At 37.5% G+C, this 25000-nt stretch overlaps 2 protein-coding genes across 9 annotated transcripts in view; one reads left to right on the forward strand and one right to left on the reverse strand.

Annotated features, from left to right (window-relative positions):
* The window catches only part of LOC123518811 (ATP-dependent RNA helicase TDRD9-like), a 133190-nt gene that overhangs the window by 71367 nt on the left and 36823 nt on the right, over positions 1-25000 (reverse strand). For 4 of the 5 annotated variants that reach the window (XR_006678883.1, XM_045279828.1, XM_045279826.1 and 1 more), the window contains 8 exons: positions 12248-12328; positions 11633-11779; positions 10870-11049; positions 8207-8428; positions 7490-7693; positions 6628-6798; positions 840-988; positions 87-170 (listed from right to left, as the gene is read on the reverse strand). Coding sequence is in view for 4 of the 5 variants with exons in the window: in XM_045279826.1 (XP_045135761.1) it covers positions 87-170; positions 840-988; positions 6628-6798; positions 7490-7693; positions 8207-8428; positions 10870-11049; positions 11633-11779; positions 12248-12328 (1238 nt within the window). In the remaining variant the exon portion in view is untranslated. Of the gene's footprint in view, positions 1-86; positions 171-839; positions 989-6627; positions 6799-7489; positions 7694-8206; positions 8429-10869; positions 11050-11632; positions 11780-12247; positions 12329-14186; positions 14974-25000 lie in introns of those variants that run through there. The other variant, XM_045279827.1, reaches the window with a different exon arrangement.
* LOC123518812 lies at positions 16675-23108 on the forward strand. Of its 4 annotated transcripts, XM_045279831.1 has the most exons (4): positions 16809-17293; positions 17595-17817; positions 19898-20044; positions 20234-23108. In XM_045279831.1, the coding sequence occupies exon 4, from the start codon at positions 20239-20241 to the stop codon at positions 20806-20808; it is 570 nt and encodes a 189-aa protein (XP_045135766.1). In that variant the 5' UTR covers positions 16809-17293; positions 17595-17817; positions 19898-20044; positions 20234-20238; the 3' UTR covers positions 20809-23108. The 4 variants fall into 4 exon arrangements, with proteins under 4 accessions (XP_045135767.1, XP_045135766.1, XP_045135765.1 ...); XM_045279832.1 differs by lacking the exons at positions 16809-17293; positions 17595-17817 and adding an exon at positions 16675-16802; XM_045279830.1 differs by lacking the exon at positions 17595-17817.

Below are 25000 nucleotides of genomic sequence, written 5' to 3' on the forward strand. Positions count from 1 at the left end.
AGAATGAAAGGACAATACCAAACAAGGAACAGAAGAAATGGAAAGAGGTCTGCCACAATATCTAACAAAGAAAATAATTAGCTTACTGATATTTTGAAGCTTCTTTAGCCAACATATTCACAAGCTGCTCAATTTCTGCCAAACCTGGAAGAAACACAAGGACTGCTCCTCTGAAAAAAAATTAAAATGGCAATAAATTTCCGAAGGCACAAATGCAAAATTACTTTCATTCTTCAGTGTGTATTTAGCTAGTTGTATTTTATGGGAAGGGGGAAATATTTATAGTGTCCTGTCTTTGTATCTTATATTGTCCAGTTTACTCCTTAAAGATGTGAACCATCTCGGCAAACACCACCTCTCTATTCAGTCCATTCCATGTATCTACCAGTATGTGTGTGAAGTTCCTCTAGATGTTCTACCTCTTCTATCAAGAATCAAGCACTATCCTTTATTCTGATTTATAAATGCAAAAATTCACATTTTCATAAAAATATTTTAAGTCTACCCTAAAATCTTATGAGTTTACTCCTTAAAGATGTGAACCATCTCGGCAAACACCACCTCTCTATTCAGTCCATTCCATGTATCTACCAGTATGTGTGTGAAGTTCCTCTAGATGTTCTACCTCTTCTATCAAGAATCAAGCACTATCCTTTATTCTGATTTATAAATGCAAAAATTCACATTTTCATAAAAATATTTTAAGTCTACCCTAAAATCTTATGAAATAAATTATATAAAAAAAATAACTTATCCCATTTGCCTTAATTTAATAAACAGTTAAAGAACATGACTCATTAATGAATCACCTATTACAATTATCAGACAAGTTAGCATACCTATTTTGGAAGAATTCTTTGGAGCTGATTTCATGTTCTTGTCTCTCTAAATCATCAAAACACTTCACCATCTCAACGGCAAGCTTAAACATTTCTTCTGACACTCCTGGATTATCAGGATCAATTGTGGGAAGGCAAGGCAACACATCCTGAAACACATGTTGATGGGCTATAAAACAAAAAAATTATATTCAATTCAATGATAATAGAAAGGGAGAATGCAGGATCAAGTCAATAACCTGAGAGGTTATCTGCCCCTGGCATCCATGAAATTTACCATATATCATAACTAATGCATAGTATGATGGTGTATACAGCCAACTCTCAATTAATGTATGGGTTATGTTCCTGAAGACATCATGTTAAACAAAATAGTATTATTTAAACAATTTCTTCCACAGAAAACAATGGTAATAGGGGATTACATTCCTGGCCACTGGGAAAATCTGCCTGTTTTGGGGATTTTGTTACTCAAAGCTTAAAAAAACTATTAATTCATCACTATGTCACAGAAACAATAAAAACACATTCTCATTTTATTAGCTCTGATGGTACACATGTTCTCCCTTAACCCTTTCAGTGCTCCGGACCACGATCGTGGCTTTGAGGGAAATGCCTCCTGTCCACGATCGTGGTTCCATATTTGACGAGTCACATAATTAAACCACGCGCCTCCTGGCTACTGCTAGTTGCCATATGACATTCTCCCATCCTCCCTTGACTCATGGGATGCAAAGACCTAAATTTTTTACAGTAGATGCGTAACACTCTATTATGCATGAGAATATTAATTCTTTTCAATTTTGCAAACCTTGATTTTTCGGCCAAATTTGCATCTCACAGACATGACCCAAAAACCTATTTGCACCCTGAAAGGGTTAAGGGGACCGTCCGGTGAGGTTTTTGAAAAATAAAAAATAAAGAGGTATGTGGGTAATATTTTTTTCGCTGATAGATGTTTATTACACGATGTTAGTTTGGTAGTTACAAGCTAATCGACCCATAAATAATTGCATGAAAAATAAAAAATTAATTCAAAAAGAAAATTTTTTCCTATAAACTTTGTCACTGGAGGACATATTTCAATTTTACCAGTACGGATATGAAGTATGTCATATACCAAAACTTTTCATCTCATAGAATTTTGATTTTTTTTATTTTGATGCCCATTATGAATTTTTTTTTCAATTTTTTTTTATATAAAATTATATTGCGGCACTTAAAAAAAAAAAAAAATCCAAATTCTATGAGGTGAAAATGTAGCAGCTTCATTGAGCTTCAAAATGATACATCAAAATTGAAAATCCGTTGAGAAATGTGGGAGAAGATTCGATTTGAATGATAAAAAGTGGAAACTGAGAAAAAGGCAAAAAACCCCAGAGATGTCATTTTCGTCCTCTATGACCCTGTACATTTATTTAGATTGGATATTTGGTGCTCATACACCACCATGTGTATCATATATCCTTTTTAGGCATGCTTAGAATATTCTGTACGACTCATATGGCAACTGGCCGCCGCTACAATGATTGTAGTTATTAGTCACTCGAAGGCGAGGGTGCCTCCCATCCATGCATGGTCGTTACAACTTGTAATTTCCACTTGCACTGTTTGTTTAGATATTGTATGGCAAAAAGACAGGTAAAATAGGCTGGATTGTGGCTTGCAAGGTGTGAAATAACAGGCGAGATACTTAATAGATCCTCCTCCCATCGCAGTCACATGGACACTGAAATGGAAGGGGAGAGGGTGTGTTCCTGTGTACGTCATAGTACTAAGTTGCCAGCGCCCACCTTTCCTTACCAAAGAAACCACTTTCCATGGCTTTTCCGTGCTTATTATCATCATTTATGGTACAGAGTGGGGAAGGGGGAACCTCCGGGCTGCGGTGGGCGTGGCAGGGGCCCTTTTAAAGTTTAAATACCCCACGTATTTTAACGTATTTCCCCAAAATACTCCATCACTATGTTGCCATATGTTTGGGGATGCTCTGGTGGTGTTTTGGGGATTTTCAATTTTTTTCAGATTTTTCGATACCATGGCCACCGGACGGTCCCCTTAACCCCTAAAATCCAGGGAGCTGACTTACTTTCCATCTGCTACTGCGGGGAAAAATCACACCTGTCAAAAACGCTTAAAGATTTTTTTCCTTGTTAAAAGCATATTTCTCTTTGTTATTTTGAGTACAACTATGTAGTTTTCAACATGTTATGACCTCTGAGAGCAAAGTTATTGCATATAAAAAAATTCCCCCCAAACCCATGGCAGAACTCGCCACTAAGAAATATCTTCCAATCTTCAATAACACAGTGTGCGTGCTCTGTCTGTCTGTCTGTCTGTCTGTCTGTCTGTCTGTCTGTCTGTCTGTCTCTCTCTCTCTCTCTTTCCTTTCAGGTATTTGAATTTGATGTAAAAGTAGGAACTTTTCCACTTTCATGTCATGAAAATGCGAACTCAGATATATGAAATGATGTGCAAAAAAGGAGAAGAAAAAGAAACCACATATTACAAGTATTGTAGATTTCTATAATAATTGAAATCTGGGAACTCTTATTAGCAATGGGAGTCACATGACTCAATCGACAAGCATAGTCCTGTAGAGGCAACCATGGTGACACACACCAGCACATTGCTAGAGGGGAGTACGTGAGGTTTATGAATGTCACTGTGAGGATTGATCACTGTCTCCCAGATCACTATCAGAATCACTACTGGAGTCTTCACTTTCTTCTGTCTCAGTAAAAAAAAAATCACTGTCTTCATTTTCGTCACTATCCTCAATGTCACTACGAAGTAACACAGATATAACATCACTCGGAGTACCGTTTTCTTCCTCTGGGTCACGGGGGTTGCGAGATGTCGCCTCCAAATGGGAAAAGATGACCTAATGTATGGGACCTTATGTTTCAAGGCTTGACGAGGCAAACGAAAAAAGTTACCAGATACCTCCACTTGTCCTAGGACCAATAGTGAGGAGAGATTTAAACGTTTAGCGTTGAAAAATCATGATTCCCAGAACGATCCCCGACTCTATGCATGCCATCCTACAATCATCCCGAAACAATCACTGTACGTATATTATGGGTTAATCCTGTCACATGGAAAATCACTGAGGTCTTTTCTCCCTTATCATAGCAATCTAATAATTACTACTTTTTTCACTGGTAAGTCTTCCTTGATTTTTTGGAATTACTTTCCTGTGAGGAGGTTGAAGGATGCTTGGATTCCATAGTATAGGACACTTGGTGAAAATGCATAGAAATGATCCACTCAAAGACTGAGGAATGAGGACTGAAAATGAACAGAGAGTCTCTGAACTATCACTCAGTGCCACAGCTGTAGTCAAGGTGATCCTCATGGCATGATCTTATATGTATACAAAGATACTATATCCATTACAACAGGCAATAGAGAGGTGAAAACACAAATATTATGGTGAAAGCAACACATAATTAAAGAGGGTCATAAGAAAAAGAAGAAAAGTAGCAGAATGCTGCCTCCTCATCTCTTGCTTTGTTTTTGGTGTTCCATGCAAGATTTCATTTTGTGCATCACAAAATCCTTTCTTGGTGGTAAGGCTTGTAAAAAGTCAATAGAAATGTTATTTTGTGAACATAACTGAATATTATAAAACAGTAACACTTCAGGTAGTGGTTTTACCAGCAACTTCTTAGCAAACATTTTCCAATGGCAACAATGTCTCCCTATATGTTCGTGATATCATTTCACAGCCAGAAGTTGCTCCGCTCATTGTTAAGTTTCTTGGATCCCAGTCCAGTGCAGTTCCCATTATAAGCAGCACCGGTGTTATAATTGAAATAGCATTATTCAAACTTGTGTTAATCGAGAGTTGACTGTGTGTATATATAAAAGTATGGGCTTTTAGTTAAAATAATGCACTATTGAATAAACTAGCACCCATTGAAATCGTGGCAAATGCCCTCTTTCGTTTAAGCTCCTAAAAGTGGCAGACGAGTGAGACTGAAACACATTCTCTCAACACCACCAGAACTCGACTTCAGATATCCGTACCAGCAGCAACCACATGGCATCCTTACTAAACCCCGCACTACCTCCATCAGGCTCCCTCTAAATAGCTAAGATCAGGCGAAGGTTTAGGGAAGGCCTTCAATGCTTTAGCTTGGGCTAAGCTTGCAGCAGCAGCCACTAGCTACCGTTATGTATTTTAAACAGTAGCATTCATCCTTTTTTTTTTTCTCACTGTTTCCACTTGTGTGGTAATGATCAAGTCCCACACATGTTGGTATACCATACTCATACAACTTATTCATCTCACTTTCTACCAATCTTTCTATCGAGCCAAAGGCACCTCAAAGTGTTATGCTCATCTCCTAAACCACTTAAAATCTAATTCCTTCACTTTTAATTGACTTAACTAATTTCACCTCAACTTTGCACACCACATGTACAAACCTTCAGACGTAAAATTACAATGGTAATCTACTTTTCTGTTCTGAATTAAATTTTGATTGGTTATGCAAATTTCTTTAACCCTTATGTTCCGGTGATCGTATATGAACGATTGCATCAGTGCGACAGCGATCGATCCTGTAATCAAGAATTTTTGCGCCTCATGTTTGAGCTCCAAGCGCGGTTTCTCGAGTCAGATAGCGAGTGGAAGTATCTGGCTTCTTTTTCCACCCGTAGTGTTGCCACTAGCTCTGTATATTTAGGGGTAATGAAGCTATTCTCCCATTCTGAGGGCGACACTTGGCAACCCCAGTGACCCGCCGTGTCGAAAGCACCCTGATAAGAGCGAAGGGACGTCTCAGTTCATAACTCACTATGGAACAAGACAGATAATTTTTATTTAGCAGTGCTTCTGAACCTGACTACAGTGACAGTGATTATGAGGAAGAAACTGAAGAAAGCAAAGACAGCAGTAGTGAAGACTCGGAAAATGATTCAGAGGATCCACCTGTTTTCTCAGAACAAAGAGAAGACAAAGATAGTGGTGATGGAGAACAGACTTCAAACATCGTATTGAGAACCCAGAGTGGCTCACGGAGACGCAGGCGTGCCTCTCGTTTTCTGGGAAGACGATCAAGGGGTGTGTGTGTGTGTGTGTGTGTGTGTGTGTGTGTGTGTGTGTGTGTGTGTGTGTGTGTGTGTGTGTGTGTGCGTATCTCGTTTTCTGGGAAGACGATCAAGGGTGTGTGTGTGTGTGTGTGTGTGTGTGTGTGTGTGTGTGTGTGTGTGTGTGTGTGTGTGTGTGTGTGTGTGAGAGAGAGAGAGAGAGAGAGAGAGAGAGAGAGAGAGAGAGAGAGAGAGAGAGAGAGAGAGAGAATGATACCTACATGATATTTGCTTGATATGAAAAGGGGTGAAAGAATACTCTCTCTCTCTCTCTCTCTCTCTCTCTCTCTCTCATTAGAAGTGTAGAATTTCTCTTCCAAGATGAGAGAGAGAGAGAGAGTGTGTGTGTGCTTGAGCAGTGTCATCGCTCACCGAGCTGTTTCTGCTTGACAGATCACACAGCAGGCGGAGGAGGAATCCTTGATAAGGCAATAACTAAACTTTCAGAAGTCACATCGAGCTACAAAGTACATCATTGTATTCAGAATAACAAAGAGAAAATAATTATTAGTATTCAAACAGTCTTCTGACAATTTCTAGGTTTACATTTTTACCCGTCATGGGATATTGGAAAATAGTTTAATCACCGGAACATAAGGGTTAATTCTTAAGGGGAATAAATATATAACAAACCATAAAGATAAGTCTTGATAATCAATTATGAGCTTAAAATACAATGTACAATACTTACAGGCTTTTTTTGGCACATATTAAAAAGAGAGTCCAAATAGTATGTCTGCACAGCATGCACAGTTTCATCTCCTGCAGACACAACAGGTGCAGGAAGAAGGGTGCCCAGGACTGGAGTGGCAAAATACTGAGCAAACTTGGAAGCATTGATTGTGGCTGACATCAGTATGATCTGCAAAATAATTGATTTACTAAATCTATGTACATAATTTTACTAGATAACAATGACACTCCAAGGGATATGGCCCATACACTTTTGATGAGTACTGTAGACGTACCCTGAGAAAGGTCTTCTTATCAATATACAAGTTTGGTTTTAATGGAGAGAGAGAGAGAGAGAGAGAGAGAGAGAGAGAGAGAGAGAGAGAGAGAGAGAGAGAGAGAGAGAGAGAGAGAGAGAGAGAGAGAGAGAGAGAGAGAGAGAGAGAGAGAGAGAGAGAGAGAGAGAGAATGGTTTCTATTTCCCAGATGTTATTTTAACTAGCATCATAAACATAAATAATATGGCTTAGTCTGCCAAGTTCTTAATGGCTCTTTAGCAGACATGTTGCTTATCACAAGAGTAATATATAAAAAACACAGTAATTATCAGTCTAGTATTCACCAGTTAAACAATAATGACAAATAGTCTAATATTAAATAGATAGCAATAATAATATCAATAATGATAGTAATGCTGATAATAATAATGATAATGATAATGATAATGATAATAATAATAATAATAGTAATAATAATAATAATAATAATAATAATAATAATAAGAGAGAGAGAGAGAGAGAGAGAGAGAGAGAGAGAGAGAGAGAGAGAGAGAGAGAGAGAGAGAGAGAGAGAGAGAGAGAGAAATCAAAGGGTTAAATTACCTTAACAGAAGGAGAAACTGTGTGCATGAGCTTCTTGATGATCAGCAGGGCAAAATCAGTATGGTGGTCTCTTTCATGTACTTCATCAAGAATGATGTGTGTAAAGGCATCAAGCTTGCGTTGATGGACAAGTTTCTGCACCAAAGTCTCGGTAGTTACATAAAGAAGACGGGTGTCTTTATCTTTACAAGAGTCCAATCCAACCTATATGTAAGGAAAAAAATATAATACAAAGGTGGGAATAAATGAAAAAAAATATAAGTGATAAATGAATAGAGACTGAAGCTTTAAAATTTTCATTCCTTAGGAAGGCTTGGTTAAAAGGTCACCTGAAGTCTTTATGTAGTTCTGATGACAACTTTGTTAATGATGAGATTTTTCAAGAGTAGACATCAATATCACATCACACTTCATTAGAAATATAAATTCCATATTCCACCTCTTGTCCAAATAGCACATATAGGAAATATAATTACTATGAAGGACATACACAATCCTTATAAGGCTCAGCCTTCATTCATTCAACTAATTTTCTTGTTAACATGGAAACAATTTCTAAAGTGGCTGAGTTAGTATATATTTTAGATTAATTTTCATATCATAGATAGACAAGACTAAAAAAAAAAAAAAAAAAAATTAAGACAGAAACTAGCACATCATGGTGAGACTGTGTTCACAGCTATATAGGTTAGAAAATAAGGAAATTAATAATCATACCTGGTACCCAACAAGCTTTCCAAGCTGCCAGCCTCTTTCTTTACACACTCTACGTGCCAAGGATGTTGCAGCAATCCTGCGAGGTTGAGTGACAATAATATTGCAATACTGATGTTTGTCTGCAGCTTCATCAAGAATAAACTGGGGAACCTGAGTTGATTTGCCACATCCAGTTTCTCCCTCAATAACAACCACTTGATAGTAGGTAATTTTCTCCAGTATCTATAAAAAGAAAAGGAGCTAAAGTTTATCAAGCAGCAAGAAGTGTTTGAACACAAAAGTGGTGGTGGAGGATGGTTATAGAAAGACCAAAGCATCCTACATTAACACACAAATTACTTCATTAGCTACTCAGAATTAAGGTAGGACTGGGATTACTAACAGGAAGCCTAGCTACCTTTCCATCTAACATTATTAATATTTATATATATATATATATATATATATATATATATATATATATATATATATATATATATATATATATATATATATATATATATATATATATATATATATATATATATATATATATATATATATATATATATATATATATATATATATATATATATATATATATATATATATATATATATATATATATATATATATATATATATATATATATATATATATATATATATATATATATATATATATATATATATATATATATATATATATATATATATATATATATAATGAAATACTGCAGTATTTCATTAGTAATTCATTATCACTCAGTGCCACAGAGTCCAGGTTATCCTCATGGCATGAGCGTATATGAATACTATGATATGATATCCATTATAACAGGCAATAGAGGAGTGAAAACAAATTTAATATCGTGGTGCAAGACAACACCCCAAGCTAAAAAGGTCACAAGAAGAAGAAGAAGAACCACAGCACCAACTGAGCTAAAAAGCAGAGCCACGGTAACAGCCAATCAGCACTGAAAGCTATGCATGCATAGTGCTTAGACACATGGTGGAGGTACACACACAGTGAAGAACAAGTTGTGATGTGGGTTAATGTTTGGAGGACAGCAGCGGTACTGCAAACTGTTGGTAGCAAGCAATTTCATAGAAATGTTTTCAGGAGTAACTTATGAAGATTTTTCCCATGCTACCCCCCTACCTCCTATTCTTTCCCTCTATTATTCTCTCGTGTTAATAAACTTATAAGGCACATAAAACATGTTTATATTATCTATCTCTCTCACTCTCTCTCAATATATATATATATATATATATATATATATATATATATATATATATATATATATATATAGGCAACCCCGCTTAACAAACGGGTTACATTCCTAAAAAAACGTTCGTTAAGCGAATTTTCGTTAAGCGAACTAATTACAAGTTTAACCCCTGACTTGAACTTCCATTTAGAGTAAACAAAACGAGAGTGCATCATAGTACAGTGAAAAGTTTAATGAAAGTAAAAATTATGAAGTTAAACATTTAGGCAGTTTAATTTAAGTCATTATAATGTACACTAATGTATGTGTTGATGATCTTAAACTTATGAAGTGAGAGAGTGGAGCGAGAAATATGCTACCTGGCAACCTGTGGAATGTAAACAAAGGGCGCATCATTGTACCGCTTACAAAACTTATGTACCACATTTCCACAAGGCTTTCCATTTTATCCATTGCAGAGTCACGAGTTCAGGTGGTTCTTTTAGCTTGCAAGGAAGATATGGTCTCACTAGCCTTCTTAATAGAGTCTGCTGACTTGAAAATAGTAGAGACAGTAGATGGAGTCAAGCCGTAGTGACAAGCAATGCTATTAGTTTTCTCACCTCTCTCGTGTCTGTGAATAACACCCAGCTTCAACTTCGAGAGTAAGAGACTTCTTGGCCTTCTTAGCAACGCTAGGTGACATGGCAGGGCATTTTGGTGGCATGTTGAACAAAGGAAGACAAGCTGCTGCTGACGCTGTTATTGTTTTGAACTAGGAGAGACGCTGGTGTATTCAAAAGCCTGTCGGCTTGCGTGATATGGCGGGGCTTTCAAACTTGGAAAAAATTACCTGGATAAAATTTTGTTAAAGCGAGATTGATATTCGTTACACGAGCAGATGGTAGTAAAATGAAACATTCATTGTAGCGAAATTTCGTTGTGAACCTTCGTTAGGGGGGGTTGCCTGTGTGTGTATATATATATATATATATATATATATATATATATATATATATATATATATATATATATATATATATATACTGCAAATGAATATTGGCTCCAAATATCGGTTATCAGCCTCCTTGACTACTAATATTCGGTATCGGTATCGGCCCTGAAAAAAACATATCAGTCGATCTCTAATATATACCAATCAGATATATTCATTTTATTATAATCACTATCGAGCATGAAATTACCAAAACCACCAAAACAGCTACAAAATAAGATCAAGGTGTTGATAATGCCTGTAATCAAGCTGACAAGGCTTTTGGTTGGGAATGTTACTAAGCAACTGTGACATCAATCTTTTATCTCTTTACCTCACTTCCTACCCGAGATAAACCAGGGGTTTCTTTTGTTGCCATTTTTCAATCATCATCTTTGTCCTCAGTGAAGAAACTACACTACACACACTATATATATCCTTTTTAAATTTTTCATTTTCTTCTTTAATAATACTTACTTCTTTTTCGACACTGAAAATTGGTAGTGATGATTCTCGTCTTTTGGTAGTAAAGTCATAATGTAGGAAAACATGTGCCTTCCCAGCATCTCCAGTATTTCCTTCAGATACAGAGTCATCATCATTCAAAGTTTTAGAAACTGCATGAGTCCGTTTTCTGATCCGCTGTTCAATACTTATCTGCAGAAAGAATGCAAATTTTTTTTTAAATATATATAAAATAAAATAAATAAATATATATACAAATTGATAAATAATAAATAAATGAATAAATCAAACAAAATAAATAAATAAACAGATAAACAAATAAATATAATAAAAACAATAGTAATACCTCCTTCCATTCCATAATGAATAGGAATATCACTGCTAAGTCTAGTAAGTCTGAAAAAAAAAAAAAAAAAAAAAAAAAAAAACATCTGATTTAAAGAAATTCTATCATATGATTAAGTAAAATATTTAGAAATACTACTCAATTCACTTGAGGTATTAATTTCTTATTAGTTAATCCATTTACCAAATAATTAAAATTAAATTCCCTACTCTAAAATATAACATCTCTAACTCAAGACAACAATGAAATGAATGCAAAGCTATCTCTAGATTTATACAAGACCTGTCGAGACCAGTTGAGAATATGGAAAAGGAGCACAAACTTAAAGCCTCTAAATAAGTCCTAATATAAATCATGGGAATATTCATGACCACATATCTTTCTGATCCAGTTACCAAGATTATTTCTTGAACACATCACCTGACTTACCTCCACATCACGAAGGAACTCTTCTTGGTAATGGAGCGCATATGCCTTTCCCTGTTCTTGTCGAACTGATTCTGCCACAGGAGGTAGGAAATACTCTTCTGATGAGGGTTGCTTTGGGATCCATGTCTTGTTGCCAGGAAGTACAACCTATACAACAATAAAAATTTCAAATATACCAATTCATCTAAACTTTTTATATTGGCATGCGTATTTGTGTATAATGCAGCATATTGAATTCACCTATAAGTAATTTGTGTTTGTATACCCAATATTTGAAAATAAATCAAGATAATAAAGGCAAAATGAAAAAAAAATCCACAGCATTAAATCAAAATAGAAAATTAGGTACCCCATCAAGGATTTCTCACTTAAAATATTTCTTTATTCTGATAAAGAGAATTGTATGTCTTAGTTAAATAGTATTAATCACATTTTTATTCCATCCAAGAACCAATCAACAAACAGACAGTTCAGTTCACTACAAATTATTTCAACTATTCTATAAAGAAATATTTCTATGAAGAATTCTTTTAGATTTCGAAGTTATTATTAGTTATTCATTAACAGTCAATAGTATAAAAATGCTGCACACAGAAAAAATATATTAGTGCTTACCTTTTCAAATTTTTTGCCTTTGAACCAATCTATAAAGTCATTAGCAGTTCCATTAAACTTCTGAGGCTGAGACATCATGACCTATGGAGAACATGCTCAGATAAAGTACCTACAACTTGATAGCAATGATTCATGAACAGAAAAGCTGCTCTTACTAGTCTCCTAAAACAACTAAATGCTTAACACATTATTATTGTAGTACTATCTATCACAATCATGTAAGACAAATAATTCATCTTTTAAATAATCAATAAAAATACTATTAATGCTAAAACTGAAATTTAAGGAATTATGATTCTCTTTTTTTTTTTGTTTGTTTTTTTTAAGTTGGGGTTGGGGATCGGGCAGACTTCCACACATAGGTCCAAATCCCACCAAGTACTGCTCTGATACTTTGCCATTTGTCAAGTGGTTTAAAGTTACCTACATGTCACCATGATACCCAAGTTCTAGGTAGTGACACCAAAGATGTGCTTGGGTGGTGATATGGCCCCTAAAATGGGTACCACTATAAATAAAATTGCCTGCGCCACTAATAGGTGGAAGCTGAACAGTGCTTCCCATATATACTAGGGAGGCAGTGGTGTAGTGGACAAGTGGTGAGCGTGGGATTGGGCATATGTCCATGCGTGGGTTCGAATTCCACCATGTACGTATCACCTTGAAACTATGCCATTTGTCGAGTGGTTTAAAGTTACCTACAAAGATGGTGAAATGAGAGCCCCTCAGGATAAAAGTAAGAATCACACCACTGCTCCACGGACAAGAAAGTACTGAGATGGAGTGGGCAGAAGGTGCTAACAAGATGTCAATGTCAGGACTGGAAAAGAACACAAAGTAACCTTACATGTTTCTCCAACAATACACCACAATGTCACAGAATCACAGACTACCACATAACATCTAATCCTACACACACATACACACACACACACACACACACACATTAACTAATTTATTTGCTGATGATGCAGAGCTGCTATACATTATGAAAACCAGGGAGGACTGTCTGCTGTTACAGGAAGATAGAAAAAAGATCTATGAGTGGAGCAGGAAGTGGAAATTGATGTTTAATGCCAAGAAATGTCATATAATGGAACTAGGAAAGAGCAAAAGAACACCATGGGAGAGGAACAAACAACGAAGATTAATGAGGAAAAAGATCTAAGAGTGATTATACAAGAAAATCTGAGCCCTATATAAAATGTTGACTAATATAAGAGTGGCATTTCAATACATGGACAAAGATATGATGAAAAAACCCATCATAAGCATGATACGTCCAAAGCTGGAATATGCAGCAGTGGTGTGGTCTCCGAGCACTAAAAAGGATATAAGAAGATTAGAAAGGATACAGAAGATTGGTACAAAGATGGTGCCAGAACTAAAAGACCTAACATATGAAGAACGACTGAAGGAAATGGGACTACCAACCTTACAAGATAGAAGAGAACGTGGGAACCTAATAACAATATACAAAACAATCAATGGCATTGAAAAGATAGATAAGGAAGACCTGGTACTGGTGCCAGAAGAAGATGGAAGGACAAGAGGACATGTAAAGATTAGAATGAGGCAGTGAGTGAAAGATTTTGGAGAATACAGTTTTTCACACAGAACGGTGGAGAAGTGGAATGCATTGAATAATGATGTTGTTACAGCAAGTAATGAGCATAGCTTTAAGGCAAAATTAGATAAATGGAGACATGGAGACAGGACACTATGTGCCCCGCTCGAACCCTGTACAATACAACTTAAAAAAAAAAAAAAAAAAAAAATAGGTAACACACACACACTAAAGAAATGCTAAAGTGAAATAATACCGAACCCTGTACAATACAACTAGGTATATACACAGCACGAGCTTGTCTTCTGCCACACTGTGTTTACCACGCTCACGAAAATGGACGTAAAGTTTACGAAAATGTTGCTTTTTTACCTGATATGCTTTACTACCATTGCTTGAACAGCTCCACAGTGTCCGAGTCCTCTTGGAATCCTCGCCCCCAGGTTTTCTTATATGAGTACGGGATGAACAACAGTGAAGGGCTAAACTAAGAACATTCCTCTTTCACCTCACGTGTTACCTAAGGACAGGTTGCGCAATGGCCGCTGTGCTGCGTGTTGTAGTCTTTATAATAACACTCCTTACAATCTGATATAATAGTATTTATTTTACCATGAGTTCCCTTTGTTTTTTCTATTTTTTCTCTTCCTTTTTCTATTATATGCCAGAAAATGGTGAATTATTATTATTATTTTTTTTTCGTTATCTCTTTACATAGGTAGGTAGTTTTTGTACTGTTAAATCAATGGTTGTTTTCTTCTTGTTTTTCACCATGTTCTTGTAATGATTACCAGAGGAAATAAACTACCTACATGATATAACTATGGTGTACCGTAGAGAAAAATCCTATGTGTTTTGTCAAACTCACCTTTGAATTTTTAATTCCGTTAAACACTTCTTGTGTAGGTGAGTTGAAATTACCTTGAAGGGGAAAAGAATGAACTGAAGAGCCGCCATCCTATAAAGACACCTGCTAACCACTACAATTATCTCACCTGAAGATCCACCACAATCAGACTCTCTCACCTGAATGAAGATCCAGCATCCCAGAATGTCTCACATGAAGATCCGGCACCCCAGATTCTCTCACCTGAAGATCCGCCACTCCAGACTCTCTCACCTGAATGAAGATCCAGCATCCCAGAGTGTCTCACCTGAAGATCCGCCACCCCAGACTCTCTCACCTGAATATCCGCCACTCCAGACTCTCCCACCTGAAGATCTGCCACCTCAGAAAGTCTCACTTAAAGATCCGTTGCTGAAGGTTACCACACATTGGAGGAAACTTCATACTCCCTGTAATTGCTAACAGGTTGGTATGTTTTTTTTCTTATGTTCTTATGTGCTATGTGTGTAGGCTTCTCTTCCCTTGGCCTTGACGAATGTGATGGAACTACAAGTGTGGGAACCGGACGTATGGATAAGATTGGTGAAGTTCTGAGGATGAGAGGAGAAGGGGTAGGCGACATTGTTGCCATTTGGGGTGCCGAAATTCAGACATCTAAACATGGCAACTTTAACCCATAGATTTATAGTGAAATATGACACTCACTCTCCGTAGACTTATATATATATATATATATATATATATATATATATATATATATATATATATATATATATATATATATATATATATATATATATATATATATATATATATATATATATATATATATATATATATATATATATATATATATATATATATATATATATAATCAAGTCCTAGGTCACCTATATATCCACCTAGGTCGTCTGCTGGTCATCAGCAAGTTGTTTCCCTGCGGAAAGAGCTTTGGGTATGACTTAGACCACACTACACACCTAGATCCGCATACATATCTGGATTTATTTCAAGATATAATTGATTACATCTTGACTTAAAGCTCACCTTTGCTAAAGAAAATACATAAGATTCCGTTGCTTTAGCTTAATTGTCAGATTATCTATTTGACAAAAATCCTATGAAAACACAATGTCAATCATATATATATATATATATATATATATATATATATATATATATATATATATATATATATATATATATATATATATATATATATATATATATATATATATATATATATATATATATATATATATATATATATATATATATATATATATATATATATATATATATATATATATATATATATATATATATATATATATATATATATATATATATATATATATATATATATATATATATATATATATATATATATATATATATATATATATATATATATATATATATATATATATATATATATATATATATATATATATATATATATATATATATATATATATATATATATATATATATATATATATATATATATATATATATATATATATATATATATATATATATGTGTGTGTGTGTGTGTGTGTGTGTGTGTGTGTGTGTGTGTGTGTTCCAGTGATGGACAAAGTAATTGAGCGCTATCAATTGCCGTGTTATAAATCAAAGGAATTAATTTGCTATTTAGGTCAGCAGCGGTACTTTCATTATATGCGTCGTCAAAATGTTGCCACGTTTTCTCCGAACCACGCTTATGCTTCATTTTATAGTGCAATTTGGACGAGGCGAGTTAACACACTCCAGAAACATTAAAGACATATACAATATAATTATAAGCTTAGCTCTGACAGCGAAATCAGGATACGTAAATGGAGCTATACACACAAGTATTACAATTCAAGTAACTGCGCAAACGAATGCTTAGGTAATGTGCTTTTAAAACTAGCTTTATGTTTGTAAATTAAGTTGTGCCATCGTCTTCCATCGCCACTTCACTTTTTTCTTCTCCATAATACTCTCTCTCTCTCTCTCTCTCTCTCTCTCTCTCTCTCTCTCTGCGAGCACCTCCTCCTCTCTCTTCTCGCATCCCCCCTTCCTCACTCGCCGAGCCACCACCACTTCAGCACCCGCAGCTCGCCAACACCGCGGTGATAAGCTGCTCCTGTCGGGTTAGTCTTTCTGGTGCGGGTGGTAACATCCAGAGACACTGTCAGTTTAGCTCCAGTTGACCACTCATCCATATCTAGTCAAGTCCCACCGTCTTCACAGTCCCTCGCGCTGCTTGTACTCGATCCTTGGCTTACGCATGGATGACAACAAGAACTTCGTACACATTAGTGTTAGTGGTATTATATTTGAGCAACATCCCATAAAAGTGACGTGCATTGCTTCAAGAAAACACAAGAATATTATTTTCGTATGTCATTTTAACAGAATGACCTGACATGGGAGTAATTCCTGCCATCCCACTCCTGCTATTCAAAACTCTAAATGTGTGCCCACCTTGTCACGTGTTTATCTGAAGTCGTGGGATGTTTCATGCTAAAATGTTAATCGTGTATCAAGAAAAACAAGAGGTAAACATTGTGTTATAAAGTAGTGGCAAGCAAGACAGGAGGCATCTACATCACCGTATCGTAGCTTTCACCGCACCACAGCAGTAAGTCGATCTTTATTATTTGATGCTTTATTTGGTTGTGGAATCTGTCTCAGCTATGCACATGGTACTAATGATGTGCACACCAATATACCAGATATTTACTAACACGTCCAGTCTTATGACGCTGACGTTTTTTTATACTTTGTACATCGCATCTAGAAAAGTTATTTACATAGACTTTTAGAGCAAAAATAGTGCCGGCAGCCGTAGAAAGTCACTTAGCAAGTTAGCTGCACAAACAATCAATGCTATAACATAAACAAAGGACACATGCCTGAACTTACTGTCCTTTTGTTCTTAGGTCTTAGATTGCAATTGAACCGTGATAAAGAGAGAAGGTGAAGGTGATGGGAAGCTCTCAGGTCACTCACCTAAAGAAGCTGCATCAAACATGAGAGGTAACCCGCCTAGACTTTCACCTAAGTCAACAAGGCGAGGCGCACAACGTAGACAAGCCAACACACTCCAACTCTCCGGCCACTGTATTCCTCAGCGCCATTCAAGATAAAACTAAAAACGCACAGGTACTTTTAGTTTCCATAGTATCATTTATAAGGTCAATACAAAAACTAACTCACATCCTTTTTATTATAACAAGCATAAGTGATTTGTATGCAGAACTGTTAATTTTTCTGAAAGCGACAAGATGTGATAGTAAAGCACGCGGAGTACTAAGACTGCAGAGAGAGAGAGAGAGAGAGAGAGAGAGAGAGAGAGAGAGAGAGAGAGAGAGAGAGAGAGTGAGTAGTGCAGGGTAAGGGAAAAGACATTGTTCTATTCTACCCCTCGACCTGGATACTGAAAGAGAGGAGCATGAAGTTGCATCTCTCTCTCTCTCTCTCTCTCTCTCTCCCATCACTTCTGAATATACTAAGCTAACACACACACACACACACACACACACACACACACACCTCTGTTGCATAGTCGTAGGTTATGAACGCTGCTATGAGAAAGTTGTTTATATCATCCACAGCGAAGCTCATTATACCCTGACAGGAACGAGATGTCAGTTCCTACACGCGCATAGCAACTCACCGCCCCATGCGAGAGAAAGGCGAGAGACAAAACGAGCTCTGGCCTTTTACGTCCGAGGGGAAGGAGAAATGATGTTGTGTGAGCTTGTACTTACATCAAGAAGAGAGAGAGAGAGAGAGAGAGAGAGAGAGAGAGAGAGAGAGAGAGAGAGAGAGAGATTTCCTTCTGTTCTACTATTTTTCGTATTGTAAGCCCTGACCATCGCTGTCAGCATTAATCTTAAGAGGAAACCAAGGTAAAGATGGATGTAAAGGTGATGATAACCCGATTAGGAATTTTGTAATGACAATGGAACGGGTGACATACGGGTGTTGCTTCACCCATAGAGATCTAACGACGATGGAAAATGTGTGAGAGAAGGCTAAAAAAAGTTGTAGATTGCCTCTACATCTGTTATCCTAAACGGAAGTTATGGCTTACAAGTTAAGCTCTCACACATACTAGACAGTTATCATATCAAAGTCTCTCAATTGTAGGGACTAAATCAAATGAACTGTAGGGTTCTACGTCTCATATAGCACCAATATAGAGTACTGTATAACAACGTAAGTTCAGTTTCACGAGTGCATGGGATCCCTGTGTAGTGTAACTAGAAAAGAGAGCAGGCTCTTCGGCTGACTTGTCATGCATCGTAAGGATCACATGTACAAAGGTGGTTGTAGAAAGATTGAAGTGTGTTAAGATTCTAAGGAAAAATATGATTATGAATCTAATTTGTACTGTTGATTCCTAAACTAGACATTACAACTTCTTTCCCATTCTCTGTGACTATCCGTTTACCAAAAGGACTTTGATAAAAGTTTAAACTTGTCACTCGGATGTACTGTACATCCTCCTCTGATCCAGCCTCAGCCTTATGAGCCCGTGACACGTGAGAGTATTGTTTTGGTCTGCACAGTTTTTGCTTGTTTCACATTACCTGTACTGCTACCATAATTGAAATATATTCAAGGGGGTAGGGGACTTGAAAAAAGAAGAGTAACTGAGTCTTTGTTGAACTAGGTGCTTCCTTCCATTCTTCGTAACTGGCGGAGGTGTCGCGCGAGCATGCCTCATGGGTACGATTAGGATCAGGTTTAGACTCACTTTCAGTAACAGTTTTGCTCATGTAACGAACACAGTGGTCTTTCATTCTCATACCTCTTACGTAATACCTACGAATCATTATCCTTTTATCCTTTTTATTATGGTATAATGCATTTCACAAAATGATTCTAGCATTTTATATTTCCTCCAAACGGTGATGGTATCGTACCTATTATACTATATATCTCTCGTCAAAATCAGCAGCTGTAACTAAGATACTAACCGGATGTTCTTGCTGAAAGTATCTAGTTCATTGACCTCACCTCACTCTAGTTAATCGAAAGCTCTTCGATATCGGTTTTGCGTTTATTTGTATTGACCATGTAACTTAACTTTTTTTTTCTGTTGTCCTTTCTTCTGCATTACGTGTAATGACTATTACATTAATACAAAGCTTACTGACACACACTGTATTATGGTAGAGAGGTGCATCCTATTGGTCCTCCTCCACTTACCCTGTCATCTCCTCTCCTCTCCCAGCCAGGGGCGTCCCAGCGGGCGTCAGCGTGGCAAGTCATTCACCTACTTTCTACACGTGAAAGCCAAAGCAGGTTTTGCTGGTGTTTAGGCCAGGTACACCGGCTCCAGCGAGGAGACGTGCTATCTGGCACTCGCCACAAAGACCAGGTGATGCGGCAGACGATTTCTGTCCTCACTAGGGCCAGGGATGAAGTGAATCATTTGTTATAGAGAGACCGATGCAGTGATGAACGATTTTGGAATATAAGATGAAAAACCAGATTACATAAAGACATACTGAAAACATATAGTGCACAATATTATTCAGTGCTTATGTTTATTTTGTTTTACTTACAGGACTAATGGATCGTCGCGGATTGAGTGGGTGGAACAGAAGCAACGAACAAGATAAAAGTGGGGGAAGCGGCCGAGCCTCTCCAAGTGACGCTTACTACGGGGGCGGGACGCCACAGGATCATCGGGACGCTGACCGAACCTATTACGGCACCAACAACAACGACTACAGCAAGTACGCTGGAGGCAACAGCGAGTATCTGCCGCAGGCTCCAAGTTATGATGCTTTTGACGGTGGTTGTGCCGGCGGTTATTACGACGACCACCACTCCAACCCGGAGTACTACGACAACAGATATGATGGGTACAACAGCGACTACCACTCAGGCTACGGTAATCAGGGACATACGGAATACTCAGGACAACCAGGTGACTGTGATGGTGGGAGCTCATCCTGTTACCAAGACCAAAGCTGCCAAGGTCTCAGAGCGTGTCACCAGTCGCAGTGCAGTGAATACAATGAATGTAGGAGGCAGCAGTGCCAGTCCTCCAGAGTAGAGGTGACGGCCAAGGTGCTCTTTGGATCTGTCAGTGCCATATCTAACCTGAAGCAGAAGAAAAGCTCCAAAAAGAAGTGAAGTGGTGGCATGAGAGGCCCACCTCCCCTCCCAGTATCGCGGTCCAATTCCCCTACCTATCTGTGATATGCCCGCCCGAGTCACCTGTGTCCATACATCATGCGGCAACCTCTTGAGACATCTTAATCTGAGTATATCTCATTCGTAGTGACCTGTCCAAGTTTCACAAACATCTAGTATAGTAGGACATATTTATAAAGAGTACTCAAGTTACCAGACGAATTATAGGGTATAGCTGCACTGATGAAATATTTCTTTTGTCAGCGATGCTTATATATTACTATTATTTTTTTTTCTTTACGAAGAATTTATTGTTCTTTCCTTCCTCACCAACATAAATGACGTGATTTATAAACATTTCAAGTGTCATCCAGGAATCAACCGCTATGCACAGTCTCAAGGCTATAAACTAAGCATATACACGTAGATTTGCTTCATAAGAGAAAGTGAATATAAAGAATAAGGTAAAATAACAAACACACACACACACACACACACACACACACACACACACACACACACACACACACACACACACACACACAGGTTAGAGAGTAAAAACTACGGTAAGGACTTGATGAGGGAAAATTTGGCCCAACAAAGGAATCAGCCTGTCACTGACTCTTCCGCTTTGTGTTGCTCCCACGCATCACATAATGACAGGAAGTCAATGTATACTTTCTCTGCTCGTAAATGACGTCAGATGGTAAACAAACCACGTGAAATATACATCAAAGAAGTGAAAACATTTGCTGTGTGCTCATATACTTTCCTTGACATACTAGACAAAATATTCGTAACCTCCACACCCATGAACGTGACCGTGGAATGTGTCACGACAATGAAGGGTAAAGCAGCGCGGTCTTCCTCCTCCTCCTCTCAACGGTGGAAACTTTGCAGGTACACTATATACCCACCACTGCTTCTCACGGCCACCACCTCGGGCTCTTATAATATGAAACATTTGCGGCCTAGAAACTTAGAATTAACGATTTGACAGGTTCGAAAAGAGAACACTGCCGTTGTAATAATACACTGACTAAAAGGAGAGGTGGTGTTGTTGGGGTGTCACTGTCACATTGAGCAGCAACACTGTGTAACATGGGTGTCATGAGCAAGCGTTACGGAGACATGATGACTTTTTTATACGTTCAGTTTAAAAGTTATAATGTGCCTTATTATACTGTGAATTTCGCCGATAGTGTAAATATAAAACACGAGATAGTGATAGGGACACATGAATTTCCAATTACATGAATGAGTGTTGGAATACTGTGATTATTGTCAATGAGTACATTACACAATAAAAGACAAATATGTCTGTGAATGATGACAGTGTGACCAGTCGGTGAAGGAAGAGGAAAAGGCAGCTATCAAAATGGTTATCCACAATCTCTTTCCGTGCTATGTTTAATGACAAATTCACGACTTCTCCGGTTCGCTGCCTCAGCAGGTTCCTTCCACACCCACGCGGTGCTCCGGGCGTGGGCGGGACCCGCTACTCATTCACCCACTCGGTCATGTCTTGTTTTTTCTTTCTACTAATCCGCACGTTTACTAACCTTGTTGCAAACTCTTTAACGTGTAAGGATAATAAACAACTCAGGTTAAATATGTGCCTTAGGGCACTTGGTTTCCTATTCTCAAAATTATTGCAATGTTTGGCTTCATCCCTTTCATGCTACGATGTAATCATATAGTAATGGGCAGACAAACCGTGTGACACGTTGCCCCGCTAATCTTTTGATGCTAAAAGATGCCGAAATTAATCACTGATATCTTAAAATCATAAAATTCGCATTTGATTTAATTGTTCCTGTTCTTTCTCAGTGTCTAGTTTTATGCAATGCTGTGTTAGACGTAACAATATTTATGTTTTGTAATTTTGTATAGAATTAAGCTAAGCTCTGTAGTAGGTTGAATGCATACCAGATGTTCAGCACCCTCACCTCGCTCTTCTGTTCCGCAGCCACTCAAACGCCTTATCCTTCTAACAATCTAGAATCCTCCAGTCCTGACAAAAGTCAATTTTCCTGTATAGCATAGCTAGTTTTACCTGTGACCTAAGATTCTTGAGAAAATGTAGGATACCTTTTTCCATTTTCTTATCAGTGAGATTTTCATGGCAAATACTCGTACGGCATCACTTTCCTATTATGCTAGTTTTCCATAACCTAAGATCGATGTTCCGCCGCCGAGCTTTGTGGTATGTATAGAACTGTGTTACCGAATCAGTCGAGTCATCCAGGTACAAAGTGCGTTTATATCCTCTGATGTAGCATAATAAAACTTGTCTTATCTATACTCCTTTGTCTTACACCTAGTGCAAGGCTAAGCTTATTGTGTGATCTTTATAAACATGGTTGTAGGTTCTCTCTCTCTCTCTCTCTCTCTCTCTCTCTCTCTCTCTCTCTCTCTCTCTCTCTCTCTCTCAAGTAGTGCACTGTAAGAAAGCTATAGGAAGACCGGTATAGCCACATCATTAATGAGAAAATGTCATGCCTCTCTCTGCAATGTTGTGTGTGTGTGTGTGTGTGTGTGTGTGTGTGTGTGTGTGTGTGTGTGTGTGTGTGTGTGTGTGTGTGTGTGTGTGTGTTTGTGGTCATCTCGGCTAACCACAGGTACGTACACAGAGATGAGAGAATGCTGTGTATGTGTTGGATTTTTTCTCTCTCAAATCGTCAGCGGTGCTCCGGTGGATTCTATAGAAGACTGCTGATATGAAGTATGAATCTGGCAGGACAATACTTGGTTTGTGAGAGCAACGAATTCCTTCATTTCCAGATGTGTTGCGTTTATCCAATGCTAATACTGATTCTATATTATTATTGGTATTGCTGCTGCTACTGCTGTTGCTGTTGTTGTTGTTGCTGCTGCTGCTCCTGCTACTGCTACTACTTCTTTTACTAATACTATTACCACTACTACAAAACAACGACAACAACAACAACAACAACAACAACAACTACTACTACTACTACTACTACTACTACTACTACTACTACTACTACCACTACTACTACTACTACTACTACTACTACTACTACTACTACTTCTACTATTGCTACTACTAATACTACTGCTACTACTAATACTAGAATGAAAACTATTTTGATCAAAAACAATATAGATATTTCACATAATTATTCTCTAAATCATTGCAAAATCTTCTTATACTTCCTAGTAAATCAGTCCCATCCTCACAAAAAGAACCTTATAGAAAATCACCATTTCCTCTCATTACTTTCCCTTGCAAAAGGAAGAGACAATATATATATATATATATATATATATATATATATATATATATATATATATATATATATATATATATATATATATATATATATATATATATATATAGAGAGAGAGAGAGAGAGAGAGAGAGAGAGAGAGAGAGAGAGAGAGAGAGAGAGAGAGAGAGGCATACATTACCTTAAGCAATAAACGATAAAGCATGCGTCTAATACAGGCAAAATGCACGTAGCAAATAAATGATAAACAAAGGGGGAGTGAAAGAGGGCACAGCACTGTACGTTTCTCCCTTCAATTAGCTCCGTACATCCTGGAGAGGGCGTGAGTGAGGCAAACGGAGGAAGGAGGAGTCTTGAGGAGGGACTGAGGGGTGGGGTGGGTCGATCTCCTTGTGGGTCAGGCGGTCACAAAGCGCCCCACCGGTCCTTCCCCTCCACTGGCTGCTAGGTCCGCGACAAGGCACGACCCACACCTACGGAACTCCCTCGAACACACACACACACACACACATACACACATAGCTGAGAGAGAGAGAGAGAGAGAGAGAGAGAGAGAGAGAGAGAGAGAGAGAGAGAGAGAGAGAGAGAGAGTGCAATATTGTCTCCAGGGAGGTTCAAGATTTAATCGAGGTAATGTTGCTCTGTGCTTACTTAGGTTATCTGTGTCTGTTGTGAGTGGCAGCAGTAGTACGTGTAGCTGATTGGTAACATGATACTTATTTACAAATTTACTTTTTGTGATGAACTGGCAGTGATAGATGCTACAGAGGTAAAGGGATTTTTTTTCTTTTCCTCCCCTCTCTCTCTCTCTCTCTCTCTCTCTCTCTCTCTCTCTCTCTCTCTCTCTCTTTCTCGCTCAGTCTTGTTTTTGCAAGCATTTCGTGTAACTGAGGAAAAATTACTCACACTTCAACTTCTTTCCATTACTTCTTGTTCGA

Source organism: Portunus trituberculatus, chromosome 44 (assembly GCF_017591435.1).
Source record: "Portunus trituberculatus isolate SZX2019 chromosome 44, ASM1759143v1, whole genome shotgun sequence".
NCBI classification, from domain to species: Eukaryota; Metazoa; Arthropoda; class Malacostraca; order Decapoda; family Portunidae; genus Portunus; species Portunus trituberculatus.

Coding starts and splice junctions, on each gene's coding strand:
- LOC123518812 (XM_045279832.1), top strand. CDS start 20,239: ATGGATCGTCGCGGATTGAGTGGGTGGAACAGAAGCAACGAACAAGAT.